This window comes from Spodoptera frugiperda, chromosome 20 (assembly GCF_023101765.2).
Source record: "Spodoptera frugiperda isolate SF20-4 chromosome 20, AGI-APGP_CSIRO_Sfru_2.0, whole genome shotgun sequence".
NCBI lineage: Eukaryota > Metazoa > Arthropoda > Insecta > Lepidoptera > Noctuidae > Spodoptera > Spodoptera frugiperda.
Window position 1 is genome coordinate 13179382 of NC_064231.1, and position 18032 is coordinate 13197413.

At 33.5% G+C, this 18032-nt stretch overlaps 1 protein-coding gene across 7 annotated transcripts in view; it reads left to right on the forward strand.

Moving 5' to 3' along the window:
* Positions 1–7000, forward strand: part of LOC118282190 (glutamate receptor-interacting protein 2) — a 284034-nt gene extending 277034 nt beyond the window's left edge. For 5 of the 7 annotated variants that reach the window (XM_050701450.1, XM_050701454.1, XM_050701451.1 and 2 more), the window contains 4 exons: positions 123–650; positions 866–1065; positions 2831–2938; positions 4786–7000. In XM_050701450.1, coding sequence (XP_050557407.1) covers positions 123–650; positions 866–1065; positions 2831–2938; positions 4786–4860 — 911 coding nt within the window. In that variant the 3' untranslated portion in view covers positions 4861–7000. The remainder of the gene's footprint in view (positions 1–122; positions 651–865; positions 1066–2830; positions 2939–4785) is intronic. The other 2 variants (XM_050701453.1, XM_050701455.1) reach the window with 1 other exon arrangement.
* Positions 7001–18032: the final 11032 nt, after the last annotated feature.

Genomic DNA, 18032 nt, shown 5'->3' on the forward strand with positions numbered 1-18032 from the left:
CATTAATATAATCTTTGTTGATTTCTGCCATATTTCGATTCATAATTTACCTTTTGTTTTTTGAAAATTGAAATTTAGAGCTATAATGTTAGATCGTACAATGACACTCATATAAGATACAGTTTATGTTATAGGTAATTCAGAAGTAATAGAGTACGCAGTGCCGGATAAGACAAGGATGATGGATAAACAACCGTACTCGCCCACTGATGAAGACAAACTCATGGCTTCCAACTTCAATTCTGCAGCACCATACAGCATCAACGACTTACCACTGCCAAACTATTCACTAAACAATTCCTTGAAGACGTTCCATTATGAAAACACATGTATCATTCCTGAAAATGCTCTGAAGAATAAACAGAATATCACTAGAGAGGACGATGTCCAACAAATTGAAATTCTCACATCAAACATGAAAGATTGTCAATTGCACAATATGGAAAGGTCCTCCTGTAAATGCGATTACGTACAAATGGGCCCGTATGGGATCGTTTCACCGAAAACAAGGAGGCCGAACTGGGACAGCGATTATTTAAATAACGGAATATATACGGTGACAACGCCACAGAAATCACCCTTAAAGCCTGGCGTGCCTGGTACAAGTTTCCAATTTTCGACGAGTCCAATATATGAAAATGAAGTTCCAGGTAATTAATTTTGTGCGTCATATTCATCAGTTTATAAAGTTCGCTTTATAAATATTCCAAATTATTTGCATAGTAATTTGTTTACTGCTAAATCTGTTTGTTAATTATGTTTTAAATAGAATTAACAATAGTAATTTGTTAATTGTAAAATAAAAAATACCTTATTTAAATACTATTAAAGTAAATTTTAACTAAATATTATTTTATTTTCACAGGTCTATACAGCACAGAAGCAGTGTCTCCAGCCCGAGGGTCTATCCATCACGTCATACTGTACAAGGACGCTATCTACGACGACTATGGGTTCTCAGTGTCAGACGGCTTGTATGAACGAGGAGTGTATATCAACCGAATTCGGAAGGGCGGACCCGCTGATATTGTTGGCTTGTTGAGGCCGTACGATAGGATTTTGCAGGTTAGTCATCCTTTATTTAGGTTTTTATGCATATTTTAATTGTGACTTTAATGACTGGAGTAATACTACGACCCGAAGTGAATGCTTCTCCCCAATTGCCTCAATCCTCGAATCCCGAACAATCCTGAAATTCCTAACCCCAAAAAGCCAGCAACATACTTGTGACGTCACTGGTGTTTCGGGTGTCCATGGGCGGCGCCGATTTCTTACTATTAGGTGATCCGTCTGTTTGTTTACAGACCTATCCCATAAAAATAAGTTTAACTTCATCAAAAACCCAAATAAAATAGAGTTACCTGAACATCAAAAGGATGCATAATAATATTATATCATCTCATTATCCTTTGTTAAATATCTACTAGTTTCCATTAGTTAACATAATACGAATGAATTTACGAATTCTGAGAACAAACTCACAATCTGTAAAACATTATATTTTCTTTATTCTGTAATATTTTATGAAAAGCATTATCATAAAAATAACTAAAAAATAGTTGTTAACATTTTTTAAAATTAATTTAACAAATTGGATGTTGAAAAACGATGTCTAAAAAGGTCTAAGTAATTTTAAATAGAGAATTTTGTTTTATAAAGTAAAGTTATTTTGCTGAATTATGTCGTACAGGTGTAGCTAATGTTTCGCCCTGTTTTCGGCCTCTCGTTATTTACAGACCCAGTTTAGGTCTTTATTTTTAAAGCCCCTCATATACCTTTTGATAATCTTTATTAACTTTGTTATAGTATCCATACTTGTGTACCATTTTGTTATAACTTTTGTCACATGCATTTTGTTTTACTTGTATAACACATCACACATCCACAGCCTATTAATTGGCCAATACTGACTAAAGGCTTCTTTTCGCATGGAGAAGGTTTGAGCATTAATCACCACGCTTGCTTAATGCGGGTTAGTAATTAGAAATTATAAATCCAGGTTTCCTCACGATGTTTTTCTTCACAGTTTGTCAGTGGTATCTAAATAAGCTTAGAAAGTACGTATAACTAGGAAAAGTCACATTAGTACATTGGTAGGTTTCAAGCCCTCTTATAATTTACATGAGAAGCAGGAGTCTTAAACCTCCGTATAACAAATATTTGTATTGAATTTAGATGTTTCATTAGAAACTTTAGTTTAAGTATTGGTATAGTTAAATTTCTTTCATCTTACTAAAATAACTTTTCAAGTAAAGTATGTACCCACACTTAAGAAGTTAAACGCAGAGGTTAAAACCGTTTTAAATTGACCTCAAACTTCACACCCTCATAATATTTAAAGTGCACTATAATATCCAACGATAACTAGTTCGATTTTCTACGAAGCTCATTACCCTAGTGCTTACTTAGAATGCAGTACTTTGGTGTTATTTATATGAACAGGTTTCAACAAAAAAACTAGAGGAATGGTTTTTTTTTCAATATTGACAAAAATATTGTCCTATTTAAATGCGTGTGTTTTTAGTTTCAAAATAGAATTTTTTAATATTTATGTTTGTGTTTCAAAATACAGGAATTTTCAAACTCTTACTGACAAAAATCACCCTATTCAAACTCCAACTCCGTTCCAAATAAACCTATGTATGTCTAGAAATAACAACATTACTAATAAAAAAAAATAACTGGAGACAATTTTTTGACATACAATATTATTCTTAAATTCGGAATTATAAAGGATTGTGTGAGAAGTTGATAAAATAAATGAATTTCATTTCATTTCACAAAATATACGTATTAGGTAATTTCTCAAAATTCTTTTACCATCCACCAGGTAAATGGAACAAGGACAGTGGACTATGACTGCTGCCTGACTGTCCCACTGATCGCGTCTGCTGGAGACAGACTGGAGATCGTAGTGCAGAGGCTTGTCACATCCAGGGTAAGACTATTACTAATGTCTATGTTAATTGTAATACATTATGTGGATTGTATGTATTAGATTATGAAGTGTCACACTTGGTTATGTATGAAGATCATACATAGCCAAGTACTACTTGGTTATTATCATAACCGAGTATTAACGTTCTTTAGTGATGAATTAATTCAATTCTTAATATCTTAATGTCCCGAGATTATATGGTACTTTCTGCCATTCTCATGGTCATTCAATGGTAATAATTGTTAAGCAATGGGTCACCATTCCTTAGCAATTGATTATGTCTCTGAGTATGTCGGTTAAAGTGATAGACTCGTTAGCTAACTTTGGCATAATAACAACATCTGAATACGCCTAAAATGTTTTCATATTTTGTCCTCTAATGAACACGAGATCATTTTCACAACACGACACAAAATGCAAAGCTAGAATAAAATAGCTGCTTTTGTGCTTAAGCCCGATTCTTGGTTCGGTGACAAAAACTAACCAACCCTACGTTAGTGCCGCATAAAATTCTCTTCAACCCTCATTTTCCAACTTTATTTCAAACACCAAAAATGTCCAACGCTCTCCCCGTATAATATTTCACAGTCGTCTAAAAAGCACAAAGGAATTCCCAAAAGCAACTGTATATTTTAGGTCTGGCAGCATAATATTCAAATATGATGCATGTAAAATTCTGTATGAACCCAATAATGTGACGTTTTCATACGTGAATGAAAAAGAAATTGTCGCCTCCGTGAGCTAATCACAATTCTTTGCTTTTTCGCTTCCAATAAATTGATTCCTTTGACAATGAAAATTATGTTCCGATTTTATTCTTTGTGCGAAATGAAATGATTTAATATTCGTATTTGGGGATATTTATGGTTGAGGTAGCATTGTCAAAATGAACGTTGTCGTTTTGTACATTTTTCAATGGAAATAAAACACCATATATATGCTGTAGACACTGTAATAAATGTTTATCAATATTGAACTTAAAGATAAATCTTCCAAATAATCTTTAAGGTGCAAAATCGCTTAACAGATACCATAAACTATCCTAAAATACGGAACACTAGAACCAAACACAGGATGAATAAGGGGTGAATATTAATTGGATTAATGAATTATTAGAGGCAAAGGTGAACTTAAATTAGACTATCACGATCGAATACCAACAAAGGTAGTTTTAGTTAGAAGGTAAATCTTATTACATAGCCAAAATTATAGCACGTAAAGTGAGTAGCATCGATTTCAATTCGAACTATGAAAGACAGAATTTTGTAAACTACATATTATCCAGTAGAATAAATTGTGCTATGTGAGATGAAAATGATTGTGGTAATAATGAAAAGTAAAAAATTAATCACAGTAAAATATAATTTCCTAGTGTGAAATCTTTAGGTTTTATAGCCATATTATCGTTAATCGAATTGATTAAAAGGTATGAGAGTGCGTTTCCACCAGAGATGTGCTATGTAGCTATGCTACGAAGATGTAATAGCTAAGCTGTGAAACTATATGATCGTTTGCACCGACACTAAGAGCTATGTAGCTGTGCGAGTAAGACGTGCTATGAAGTTGTGTCGCCGCAAAGCACGTTTTACTTAGCACACATCTTTCCATTTAAAAAACATAGCTTAACTGAGTCCGTTTCCACCAGTACTAAGCTATGTGTACCAATAAATATGATTGATGGAAGCCAAACGCATCCACAGCAACGTAGCATAGCACACCTCTGGTGGAAAAGCACCGTTATTCAGTAGTTTTTAAAGACTCTAACAAAATCCATCCTATCTAAATAGTAAATAACTTCATAACGGACAACCTTCAGCAAAATGAATAAAGGTTTTCTTTTGTTACAGGAACTGAGAAACCAGCAGCGAGCTGACGACAGCTCAAGCCCGAGTGACAGTAGTATTGTGACTAAGACAATATAGTGCATAACCCGACTTTAGTGAATTCACGCCAAAGACTATGAAACAGTTTAGCTTTAAGTACCTACTTTATACGGCCGTGTTATAGTTTAGTACTTAAACTAATATAAGGTGTAAATAATTATTTAGAAGTTAGATTATTCTAAGATATAGATTATATAGCTTATTGGCCTTTTTTATTAAAAGTGGAAATAATGTTTGAGGAGGCCTAATGTTTTCATTTAGTGAATAAAGTAATGGTGTGTATTTTCACTTCGTGTAATATTATTTTTAATTGAATTATCAATTAGGTAATAAATGTGGTGCGTAATAGTTGGTTTAGAGCAGTTATTTGTAATAAATATTTAGTTAATACACACGAAAAAGGTAAACTACATATATTGTGAAATAATTATTAATTTAATTACGATCATTGATTACGCAATTATTGTAATACATCTACTTAAAAAATCAAAACCAAATGATAATTAATTACTTCTGACGATTGAAGTGCTTAATTCGTTTAATAATTTCAAATAATCATTATTCAAATATTCAGAGTGTGCTTGTATTATCGTCATAAATAAAGAAACTGTACAGATTCGATTAATAAATTAAATTAAAATAATAATCGTAGTAATAATTATGATAAAGGTAATCGCCAAAGACGATTAGCAAGCGTAATTAATAATTATTAATGTAATGTAATATTAGGCATTGATTAATTAGTAAATTGTTAATAGAATTAATAATTAATTGTTTTATAATCCCGTAATGTGCCTATGTATTGTAATAATGTAAGGACACATGTATAATGAATACGAGTTTGATATAAAACCAGCTGAGCAAAAAACGTACCTATGTAAAATTATTACGACACATTTTTGAAAATCACAAAAATATTCATTCCTGTATTCATATTGATGTCGTTCAAACATTATTTCGTATTTTTACCAAAGATGTCTTTCAAAGCAACGCTATTTCTTGCCAAAGTCTAGTTTATATTTATTTTTTTCTGCAATTCGATTTTTTCAAGAATATTATTCAGCATACGTTCATTGTGTTCCAAAGAATTTAGTTTGGTATTGAAATCCAGTGAAATATTTTGAATTTATTTCTGTGTAAAAAATACCTATATTAAATAAAGCATTTTGAATCTTCAATAAAAAACAGACAACAAATTAGCAATTACAGACCATTTTGTACGAAACATGTAAAATAATTACAATTACATTAAATTCAAATAAAATTGTAAAATAAAATAATATTATAATAACTGTGTAGTATTACTGTTGTTGACATCAGACTGATAGCGATTTTAAATAGTAATTTAGAGAATGTATAAATAAACTTAATAGTATGTTAACATTAACTGGTCAGTTTCTAGTGAATTTATGAACTATCCCTACTTACATATTCAGCGTGTTTTTGTTAATTTAATTGGCATTATTTTACAATTACATTAACATTAAATAATTTTTACAGGAATCTTTTTTATTACTATTATTACAATTAATTCAAGTTATTAGTTTGTATATAAAATTAAACAGTTTTTTTTCGGATTTTCGTTTGAAAATTATAATGCCAATGAAATTAAATTTGTGTATAGGTAATGCGTAAGGTTTGTTAAAAGTAATAAAAAAAAACTTAGAAAACAGAAAGACTTTGTAATAGGAGTTATTGAATTAGGCACGAAGTTTGTTCTAGATAGAAAAAATATACATAATAAAATTGACTCTTCGTACGTTATGTTATAATTTTTATCCCAAAATTATTATTATTTTCTGTTTGTATACTCGTTATAAAACAAACAGCATTTCAAAATATTTCATAAATTTTTATTTAATTAAAAAACAAACATTGTTACTTACCGTTAATTTTTTGTTTTCTTAAATCTGAAAACAAATATAAAAAATGTAGTAAAGATAAAGATATAATTTGTAACCAAATACTTTTTACTATACTTTGCTTAGGCTTCATTGATGAACATTCTCCTGTATCGTAATTATGTGTGTAGATAGTTTGTAATTTTTTACATTTTATTTTTGTACCCTTAATTGTAAGGATAATTTATATATTATTATTGTCAATTAATGTGTAATTAATTGAAAAAATAGAAGAGAGCCTAGCTACAACACTTAATAAAATGATATGCGTGATTGAATATTCGTTCTTTTATTTCTGACTAGTTTTAGAATAAACCAAAATTAAAGTACCTGTTCTTCGCCTCTAATTACCAATAAGAATAGAATTAATGTAAAGTGTGGTAGAACCATGCTTCGGCACGAATGGGCCGGATCGACAGCACTGAAACTACGGCCTCACAGGAAACCGACGTGAAACAACGCTTGTGTTGTGTTTCCTTCTATGAATGAAGTTACCTGACGCTCAATTGTCTCCTTTCTCAATCTTCCTAATCCCCCAACAACACTTCCTAACGCACTTGTAACGCTTCTGGTGTTTCAAATGACCATGAGCGGCGACGATTGCTTACCATGAGATGATACAATGTCACAATTATTTTAAACTTAAAAAATACTGTAACGTATTGACATCTCTTTTTTAAGTTAGTTAAACAAGCAATTACTGATAAGATAAATTAATTAGAGATAAATTCTTCACTCAACATGAAATGAACAAAATACTACAGGGTTGTAGCTGTCGTAGTCAATCTACTACGAATCAGCTACGGCGTAGTACCTCTAGTATGTAGGTAGTATGCCGCCTACGACATTAAAATTATTGTTATTGACATGTGGCGACACTCTGACAAGTGACAGATGACAGAAGTCGCACATAGACTATCGACGAGCAAATCAATGGATGACGTCATAAATATCCTGCATCACACATATGAAGTTAACATGCGAATTAACACGGATAGAAAATCCCAACGAACAACAGTTGGCAAGAAAGCCCGCCAGTGTCACGTTTAATAGGACGTGTACAAGAAAAGAAATAAAACTAAGTTAGAAAATAGAAAATAAAAATATGTAGGTATATTAAAAAAATTAATTTAAGGTTGTAGCTGTCGTAGTCAGTCTGCTACGCATCAGCTACGGCGTAGTACCTCTACTAGGTAGGTACTACGCCGTCCTACTATTGTTATATAAACTACGACAATTGTTATTGATATAAAAACATCTGATAACTGAAATATAATAAAACGATTAAGGATTATCAATAACATTTTATTACATATCAATTTTAATTCCTTAGACATTACAGTACAACTAAAATAATAAATATTATTTTATTCCGTATTTCGCGATGACGGTAAGCAAGGTAAAAAAAAAAATTAGTCAGAGCGACAGCGTCCTTGCCTCGAGAGGTTTGGCTGCGGACTGTGTGTGATGTCGCCTCGCGCCGGCATGGCGCGAGGCCGGGTGGCGGGGCGCGACGAGGAACCTGTTATTCTATATATATAAAATAATACGGTTGTCCGCATTATTTGTTTTACCCCAGATTTTGTGAAACCTTTTATAACAAAAAATAAAACAGTCTAACAAATGTTAACTTTCCAATACCCTGTATAATGAAATCACCACTGAAACTTATTAATCCGGTCGTTCACCCCGATTAAACCGTGATTCAACTAAGCAACGAATGCGTGACAATGTGCAGTAAACTACCGTGTGAATCACTGTAGGGAAATGTGTTTCAATTCTCAGTATAATTTGCTAAATATTTATAAGTACTTTAAGGGCTAGTACGACGTCATAGCTTTGAAACCATAAAATAAGTAACAAGAAAAGTTACTTTGACTTTGACAACAAAACAGAACTTTATAAATTTTAAACTTCAGGTCTAAATTACAATAGACAATAAAATTATGTTTTTATCTTGAAAGCTAGTATAATGTCTGATTAGTGGTAGGTAAATTGATTAATAAAATAATAAAGTAAACTATGATCACTATCATGATTTTGAAAAGTACTTACAAGTTTTCTTTTTCTGAATGTAACAAGAACCTATGACTTAATGTATCCATTCAAAAATATAACACTTAATTTTAAGAGACACAACTACACAATAACCAAGAAAATCAAGGCGCACAAGACCAAGCCAGGAAGGGTCGTTAGTTACGTATAATTATAGTGCGCAGGCCGCACGCCGGCAGTGAGGCCACGCCGCAAATGTCGCGACTGGTCGTTAGCCGCACGTCACTCAAGGGCAGTGAGACGTGAATTTTGATTGTGGACACGGATAAAATGATAATAAGCCTCTGAATTAGAACAGTGTTTTATAATGCCATGACTTAGTGATGAGCTAATCCTGTGTCATTCGTAGGGTTAGTGTATTTTAGTAATTTTCATGGCGCAAAATTCCTTGATTCATTACTACTTTGCGGCGTCATTGGACTGCAAAGTGTAGCTGTATTAGTTTGAAAATATTGCAGAAAATTTTTTTGCGTACTGAGACATCAAAATCTCAGTTAGTCCATACAAAAAAAAAAAAAAACTAACGTCTTGGATTGCCGTACTTGTGGTTTTTGCAAGAAATTGATCGAAGACCTTTATGCCATTCATTCATAACCGTTCTGTGATAGTTCTGTCACTCTGCTTGGTGACATTCCAAAGAGCACTGTGTCAGCCATCAGTTGCACAGTCTTGACGACTCTTTGCTGAATATTGCTTGACCAGTGACATATTTCTGACTCGTCAGCGCCTTATCTGTGACACAAGAATGATTCTTTGGAACTGGTCGATGTCAGTTCAGCTATCCAGCGAGTGTCAAAAGATGTCGTGAGAGTGACAATAGTCTCCAGCAAATACGTCATCGATGACAACGTAGATCGTAGATCGATCGTAGCGTAGTTGTCATAGAGTTACAATTTATAAACTAGTCAATAAATTCATCGGTTATATAGTTAAGACTCGGATCAATTGCAACATTATCTTACATTTATTTTAATCAACTTGTTTACGTCACGCTCATATCATATTTATAAATAAAATCCACGATCGTTATTAAAAACGTGGCGCATATTCTCATCACGTCTCACGCAACCGCGCTCTTGGTTATCCTATTTTCCATCCTGAAATACAGCACACGTCAAACAAAACTTAAAGTTTAAAATTTTAGGGTTGAAAATTGAATGGTTCGATATATTCTCAAGGGTGGCGGAAAGGAAAACGTAAGTTTGTCATACCGTGGAAGCCGGAGGCTGCACAAAATTTCCATTTTCCACACGATTTACCACAAATTAATGCTTCAAATCCGTCCGCGCCTCGCCAATTTATAGTGAGGATTTGCATCTAACCAACTTAAAGTTAAGTTTTTCTCGGTCGAACGGTGATTGCGATTTATTAATAGAGTAATAAGTCGACGGTGCGCGCCTAACTTCATTTTCCCAGGGAACTAAGTTGGAAATTATGAAAAATCTTCAGTATTTTATAAAGTCGAAGCGACGTCCATTCTGTTCGGTTGGTAAACTATTTTTACTTAATATGTACCTTAGGTGATTAAAAAACGATTCTAGAGCGAATAAGCAAAGTATTAAAGTCCAAATTAGCTTACGTTAAACATCGATTCTTAAGTAAAATAGTGTCAGTATACTCTAATCTTAGTATAATAACGTTTATATCCAGAACTGGAAAGCGGATAAGTCAGATGAGATTTGCTTTAAGCTTTAAGTATTAACGCAGTTAGATTGTTTACCGGCAGAGCACAACAGACATTGACTAAACACTGGAAATGGCCACATATTTTATGTAGAAATTCATAACTTAGCCTTAATAGGCAATTTTTAACGTCTGCTCTATCTTGTATAATTTTTCTCTAGCATTTATTAGCATTTCATCAATTTAGAGTAAGATTCCAGGGTTTTTAAAGTAACGAATTTTACGGTATAGACACTTTATATATGTGTTGAAGTGAGTATGACTCACTAGTTGGGTAAGCAAAAACTGTTCACGGGTAGCTTTGTTAAAAATAATGGTAGACAAAAATATAACTTACTGATTTATTATATTTGAAGTACTTCTTGATATACTATGATGGTATTTTCCCAGATGACTATTTTATTAAGCCCACAAAACAATTACAGGTTTTGATTTCAATAACAAAACATTGAGTTAAATGACAATTTCTTATTATAATTAGCACATAATATTAAAAGGTATTATAATTATTCTCTGTAACACATCCAGCAGTAATTGTATATTAATGGTTCCGTAAGAGGCTTAGTTTCCGAGGTGTGAGTTAGCACAAATAATTAGAAGGAAAAGGTGTGCGCGTTCGATAGTCTAACCCAGTATATGGCGCTTATATACCTGCACGCTATCTGGGTATTTACTGTTATTCACATGAAGGCTTAACTCCATAAACATAACGTTGTAAAAGTAGCTTTAAGTTTTAACGTTTCTAACAATAAACTTCCCAGAACATTGAAGAGGAACAATTTATTATTTTATCAGGAGGTTCTCGTACCTAAAATGACTTTAAATTTATTTGCTTTTTGGGAGTTAAAACATTAACCTTTTGTAATAAATGGAGTTAATATCAATCCTACTAGACTGACATTAGCTCTAATAATTACTGGGCTAAGCTGAAAAAAATAACCTTACAATTAACTTAACCGAGCAAACTTTCTGCATGCGCCTCATAGAGCCATCAGACCACCACAGGTGGGGCCCAGCAGAGCTGATGCCTGATCCGGAGCTTTAGACTGCCTAGCGAGTTTACCGGGACTCCAGCTCGAGAAGCAGAAATATGAATGGGGTGATTTTTAGTCAGTAAGATTCTGACACTCTCTTTACTTCGCCTAAGGCGGGCGAAGACATTCTATGATTCAAAATAAAAAAACAAATAAAACTTAGACAGAATCTATTTTCTTAGTGTACATATTTTACTGCATTATAAAAATCAATTCCCCTTAAACTTCTCTGTCACAACCACAGCTTTCTATTACTAGGCCATAATTTAGTAAAACGTTCTATAAACAATTGGCCCGATGCCAATTCCTCTGTAGAAGAACAAAAATCATTCGTAAATGGAAAAAGTTTGAAATAGTTCGTAGAACCTGGTCTGGCAGTTGGTGGGCACTCGGCCACTGTCCAACATGTTGAAAGTCCACTGCTATTAGTTTCCCTCGATCACTAACAAAAACATGAGATGTTTTTGGTGATTAGGTTGTAATTGTAATTGTGCTTTTGCATAGGTTGAATGTCAAAAGTGTTTGATAGTGTAGGTCACTAAATGAAATGGTATTCATCGTAACTGGTTTTTAAATGTAATTTTTAAGGGAGAAATATGTCAAGTAAAGTATTTGATAATAAACCCTACTATAAAAAACTACGTAACCCCCTGTAAATAAATTAAAAATCCGATTCTGTCGATAAAACGATTAGAGTATTGCGCCAATAATGCCTAATATCTTGTATACAAATGATCATTACTGTTCATTAATTAGTCTCGCTAAAACTTGAAAACTAATTCTATATTTGGATAATTTCCGTCTTGAATTATTTGTGGACATCTAAGAAAGGTTTAAATGTGAGAAAACAAAATATTGAAGCGGTACGAAGTCTGCCGGGTTAGCTAATAATTTCATAAAATAGTATGGAATAATTTTTAGTTAAACATTATATACTTAAAACACGACCAGAATAGAATGTCAACCATTAAAACCTGGTTATCAAGAATCAGCCAGATTCAAATGTACCTCGATAGCAACGGTTGCTTCAATAGCAATCGCCTGTGGGGCTTCCCTCGCAAAGAGAGCCGAGCAGAAAGAACTAATTACAGATTCAGGAAAAGTGCAGCGTTTGAACTATTGGAGTGGGCTTGGAGATTTTCCTTTTGATACCAGCTACTGAAAGTATTCAAGTTTCCTTTCTTTGAATTTTCTTAAATACCTTGTTAGTTTTAGTAAGTTTTGAATATTTATGTGTCTCTTAATAAGAGTGTAATTGGTTTAAAGTGTAAATATTGAGTAAATTGTGTATTGGGTCCTATTTTTAGGCTTTTTTTTGTATTTCAATATTAAATGTATTTATTACGTAAAATACGCTACATACATTATTTGTCTGTCTAATGAACTTTCAAAAATTTTAACTCCTAATCATAATTTCAGAAAAGTACGGCTGTCAACGCTTGGTGCATGAAACTTCATTGCAAGTATACGTATAGCAACGTTTAATTAGTTTGAAAATAAATGAACAAAACTCCAACGTTTCACTAAAATCCACAGTAAACACACATTAACCAATCATGAGCTTAGTTTAAGTTTAAATTCACGCAGTAGGAAAATAATTACCCGTATGTAACATAATTTAAAACCAAAATCCCTCACTAGTCCCGGACTCTTTTGAAGAAAATTAAACCTCTCACGGGAACAGGCAGGTAATTTAATTAAAATTCAATTCGATTGAATTGGACCACCTAAACCGGTTCATCTGTTGCCAGAGCTGGATCTTGGTAAAAAATAAGTAAGACTTGCTTTCCTTTGCCTCGCACCTGCACTCCAAGCAGATATTGCAATGCAATTTGTTATTTTCTCCTTTTTTAAGTTTATCTTGTCTAAGAAATTGGAGAAAAACATTGAGTAACAGATGTTGCCCATGCTAAGAGGGTTTCGTACAAGTTTTCTGTTCGCAATGTTTCGAACAAAGAGTTAAATGGTATTGGTAGTATTCCAGTTCAGTTTGCAAAATAAACGAGTGCAGAAAAGCTATTAGATGTTTTCTGTGTAGCGTTGAAATAAAGTGCGAAATAAGCTATAAAGTTTTTTACATAGAATACGCTGAACCTGAACAACTGCTAGAGGAAATACAATGAATATTATACTTTTACAATTAGGAAAAAAAAACACTGCTACAACTATTGATATCATTAATATAAATAATATTTTTTGTGTGTTGCTTGATAGGTACCGTAAAACATGGCAACTTTACCATATTTTGGAACAAAAATCGAAATATATTTTTAACCATAAGACGCATAGAAACCAAAACTATATATTTAAAATTGTAGTCTATCTGGCTCACTTTACTGTAATCGTCATTATATACAAACGCTTACTTTAGCCGTAGTAAAGAAAAAACAACATGGGTAAAGATACCAAATTTTTGGCAACTTTACCTACGCGCCGTATTCATCGTGTATTGCATATTAAAGAGTTGTTGAGGTACAGAGGGCTTCATCTAGGACCTCTTCGTATTATAATGCAAACAATATGAGGAAATCTATAAAGATAACGGCTACACAGACGTTCGGGAAAGTTGCCACGGGTTTCATCGTAATTTACATACAAATAATTTGTTACGCTCGGGGTTGTCAAAAAATGAGAAATTTTTTATGACATGTATATTTAAAAAAAAATTATAAACCTTAAACCTAAAGTAAAAAAAAGCATAAATATCTGACATAAATATTGTTCCCTTTTAAACTAAATTAAGTTCTAAAATTTTAAGTATTTATGTTTAAAATTGTAAAAAAAGGCTACAAAATAATGTTTAATCTTTTGACTTTTTAATTTTTTGACTTCACTATCTCCATAGCTAATTTTAACATTACTTTCGTATTCTTTTTATATTGTCTAGCTCCGAGTTTTCTGCGGTTTTGTTTCATGTGAGCCATTTTGGCTCTAAAACAAAAGGTATTATTAAATACATTATAACTTATAATCCAGGATATTCACTATCATGCTGGGAAATTTAGGTATTCGAAAATGGTTACATACACACAAACAAGAAAAAAACATTTATTGCCAACCCTAACTGTAGGTAAAGTTGCCACAAAGCAGGCCGTGGCAACTTTACCTAACCTGTGTCAACATTACCGAAGCGATTATTTATCAATAAATTAAAGAAAAAGCAATTGCTGACATTACAACAGTAATCCCAACTATATTATACATACAAGATCAAAATTTCACTCACCTGTGACAAATAATTTAGGCTCTGTGAGTACAATTTAGGAACTACTAACTTTTAGCACATTTTCACGCATACATTGTGACGGCCAGTACTGGCATAATAGCAGTCTTACGTCTACGCAAAATATAGTAAATATTTCCTTTTAAAGTCTAAAAAATACTACTATTACAAAACAGAATTCTAGTGGGTAGATTTTTAGATAAATGAGTTTATACCGAATACCTATAGTATGGTAAAGTTGCCAAGGGTCTGGTAAAGTTGCCATAGTTTACCGGTACATATTTCTGTGCCAGCTGAACCAATAGTTTATAATCACAAGAACAACTTAATACCCGGGCGCTAATTGCAGCAGTAGCGTCCCTAATCCGACCCTGCAACTAGTGATGTGAAACCGCGGGAGCTCACAGAAATTAATCGCGGATTCGGGACCCGGGAATTAATTCTTAATCCGGTCTAAATGAGCGCCTCCCCGATTGTCGGCCACTTACAGACGAGCGTGTAGCTAATCAAAACTCGAACAAATGGTCGACTGGAGAATTAACTGTTATGTGTGATTTAGGGTTTGTTGGTGAAATGGTCGAAGGGGAGCGATAAATGTTTCTTTAATGGACTTTAGTTTTGGGATATACATTGTTTATGTTACATTGCTGTTTGAATTTAAGATTTTCTGTAGATATCTATTTTAATTTAAATATTGTGCTTCCAAAGTCTTAGGATGACTTTGCTGCTTTACTTAGGGCAACTGGCTGCCGTTAAACGTGTAACGGGTTCAATTCCCGCTTGGAACAACTCTTTGTGTGATCCACAAATTGTTGTTTTGGGTCTGTACTAACGTTGTTTTTTTTTGTAGAAAAGAAACATGCGTCGCTTTTGTAAAGATTTTTAGATTCAAATTCAATTGACTATGTGCTGTTCATTTCTGTAAAAGAATAAACCAAAATAATGTCACTTTACACTTAGTACCAATGACTATGTAGTCTAGACAAAGGAGATCCCAAACATAGAGATAACCGCATTTTGACCATCAGCTCAAAAAATATCACCAAGGCTAAGCTATAACAATTTGCAATAACAATAACTATTCCCAGTGTAACTTAATCTGACGTAGATATGAAATTTTATCCTCAAGCTTTCAAGCATTGAGATAATCTTACGACTTGCATTCATTTTAATGGGAGAAAAGCAATTTTGTGAACCAGACTGTCATGTTAAGTAAGACTTACTCGTGATTTGTCTGAGAACCATTAAACATTATGTCTTTTCGACCTTCGAGGTCAGTGACTTCATAACAGGCACGTGACGTATCATTAGCAACCTTCGAAGAAATGACAGGTCTAATTGACGGGTCATTAAATACATTTTTTTCGTAGAAAAAACTGAGCTGGATATTCTTAGAATTTTTTTATTTAACTAAAAAATAAATCGTATGTTTAAATCGTGGTGAAAGCAACGTCATACCTTATATCCCCGATGGGGTAGGCAGAGGGTACACATTACGGCATGTGATGCCGCTATACAATGTACCACCATTCGTGTTACAAGTCCCATATAATAGGGGTGAGCCTATTGCCATATACTGGGTACAATTCCAGACTCCGTGCTACTACTGAGATTTTTTTCGAAAATCCGAAAAACGTTCTGTAATACTTTGCCTAACCCGGGAATCGAACCCAAGACACCTTGTCTGGCAGTTACCAAATCATACGTTTAAACCGTTGTGAAAGTCAGGGTTCAGATGTAAAGGATAATACAAAAATTTTATTGAGCTGTGATTTAAAGTTCTGACGTTTGCGGTGCTCTACTTTTGTGACATGGATTTAACTATCAGATTCAATCTACTCATATCTTGCAGTTATAAAAATGGTTTTGGTTGTCTATAAGACTTACAAATAGTCTATCCTAGATGATAATGAAAACATGTGAATGTGAAATTTTATGTTTGTAAACTTATGACACAAAAGAAATGCCTAGAGTGGGGGCAACGTTTAAAAAAATATCCACGGACGAGGCTCCACCACATTTATAGTTTTTTATAAAAAAGTACGGAAGAAGCGTTACTTAATTACAAAACCTCAACTTTACTTATCACGTAAATATAAACATCTGGTAAAGCTATTATATTCACAAACGATACTCGTTAACTTTTATAAAGCAAATTACAGGACAGCGCACCATTAAAGCAAGAAGATTGAAAATCTCAACGAAATTAAAACAGAACCATTTTGCTCGATAACTTTGAAGACCGTAATAAAAAAGCGTACGCAATTACAGAAAACCCACTTTACACAAGTGTGGGAGAGCCATGCTTCTGCACGAATGGGCCGGCTCGACCACAGTGATACCACGGCCTCACAGAAAACCGACGTGAAACAACGCTTGCGTTGTGTGAGTAAGGTTACCGAAGGCCCAATTACCAATTCCCGATTCCCCAACAACCCTTAAATTCCTAACCTTCCTTCCGACAACACACTTGTGACACCTCCTATGTTTTAAGTGTCCATGGGCGACGGCGATTGCTTACCATCACGTGATTCGTCTGCTCGTTTACCGGCTTTTTCCATAAAAGATAAAAAACACCTCATCAAAACAATTCAAATTGTATGCTAATATCAAGTCAACTGACTTCTTTAGCATGGCATGTCATAGCATAGCAAATACTTATCTTGGAGTGAGAGGGTCTGTCAAACCCTTACCTTAGTTTTACAACAAACTTTTCAGTTCCAAGGTGAGGGAGTCTCATTCAGCTGCTCCCCTGTGCCACTTAAAGCCATCGTTAAATGTATTCAAAGACGGTAGTGCTTTGTGGTAGCACTAGATAAGGGATATAACATGTTCTTGTTGTAGGAAAAATAGGTACATTTTTTGTAGCAAACCGCCAGAAAAATGTTAATGTAAATGTATTGCAATCATATTGGACCAAATAAGGGTGTGTGGGTGAAAATATCTTTATGAAATCTGAACTTATAATTTTTGAATTTAAGTTTGAAATCGCCAAAAAGTGGTGATGAATTGACGAGGCTTAGGGAGCAATGAAGGAAACGTGTTGATACTAAGAATACCTTCATTATGTGTCATCCTATACTAACTTACTCTACTGATAGGGGCGAAGTGTCACACATACTACAATTCCTTCTACATATGAGAAGAGATCTTTTCTCAGCTGCGGTTATAGGCTGACGATAAAGATCATCAAAACAACTCTACATTTACATTTAATAAAAAAAAATTAAAGCCTTCTTCATAATGGAACTTCTAAGCTTCTCTTTTGTGTCGATATCGAGCAAAGCAAAGGTCTATTTAATCTGAACGCATTTA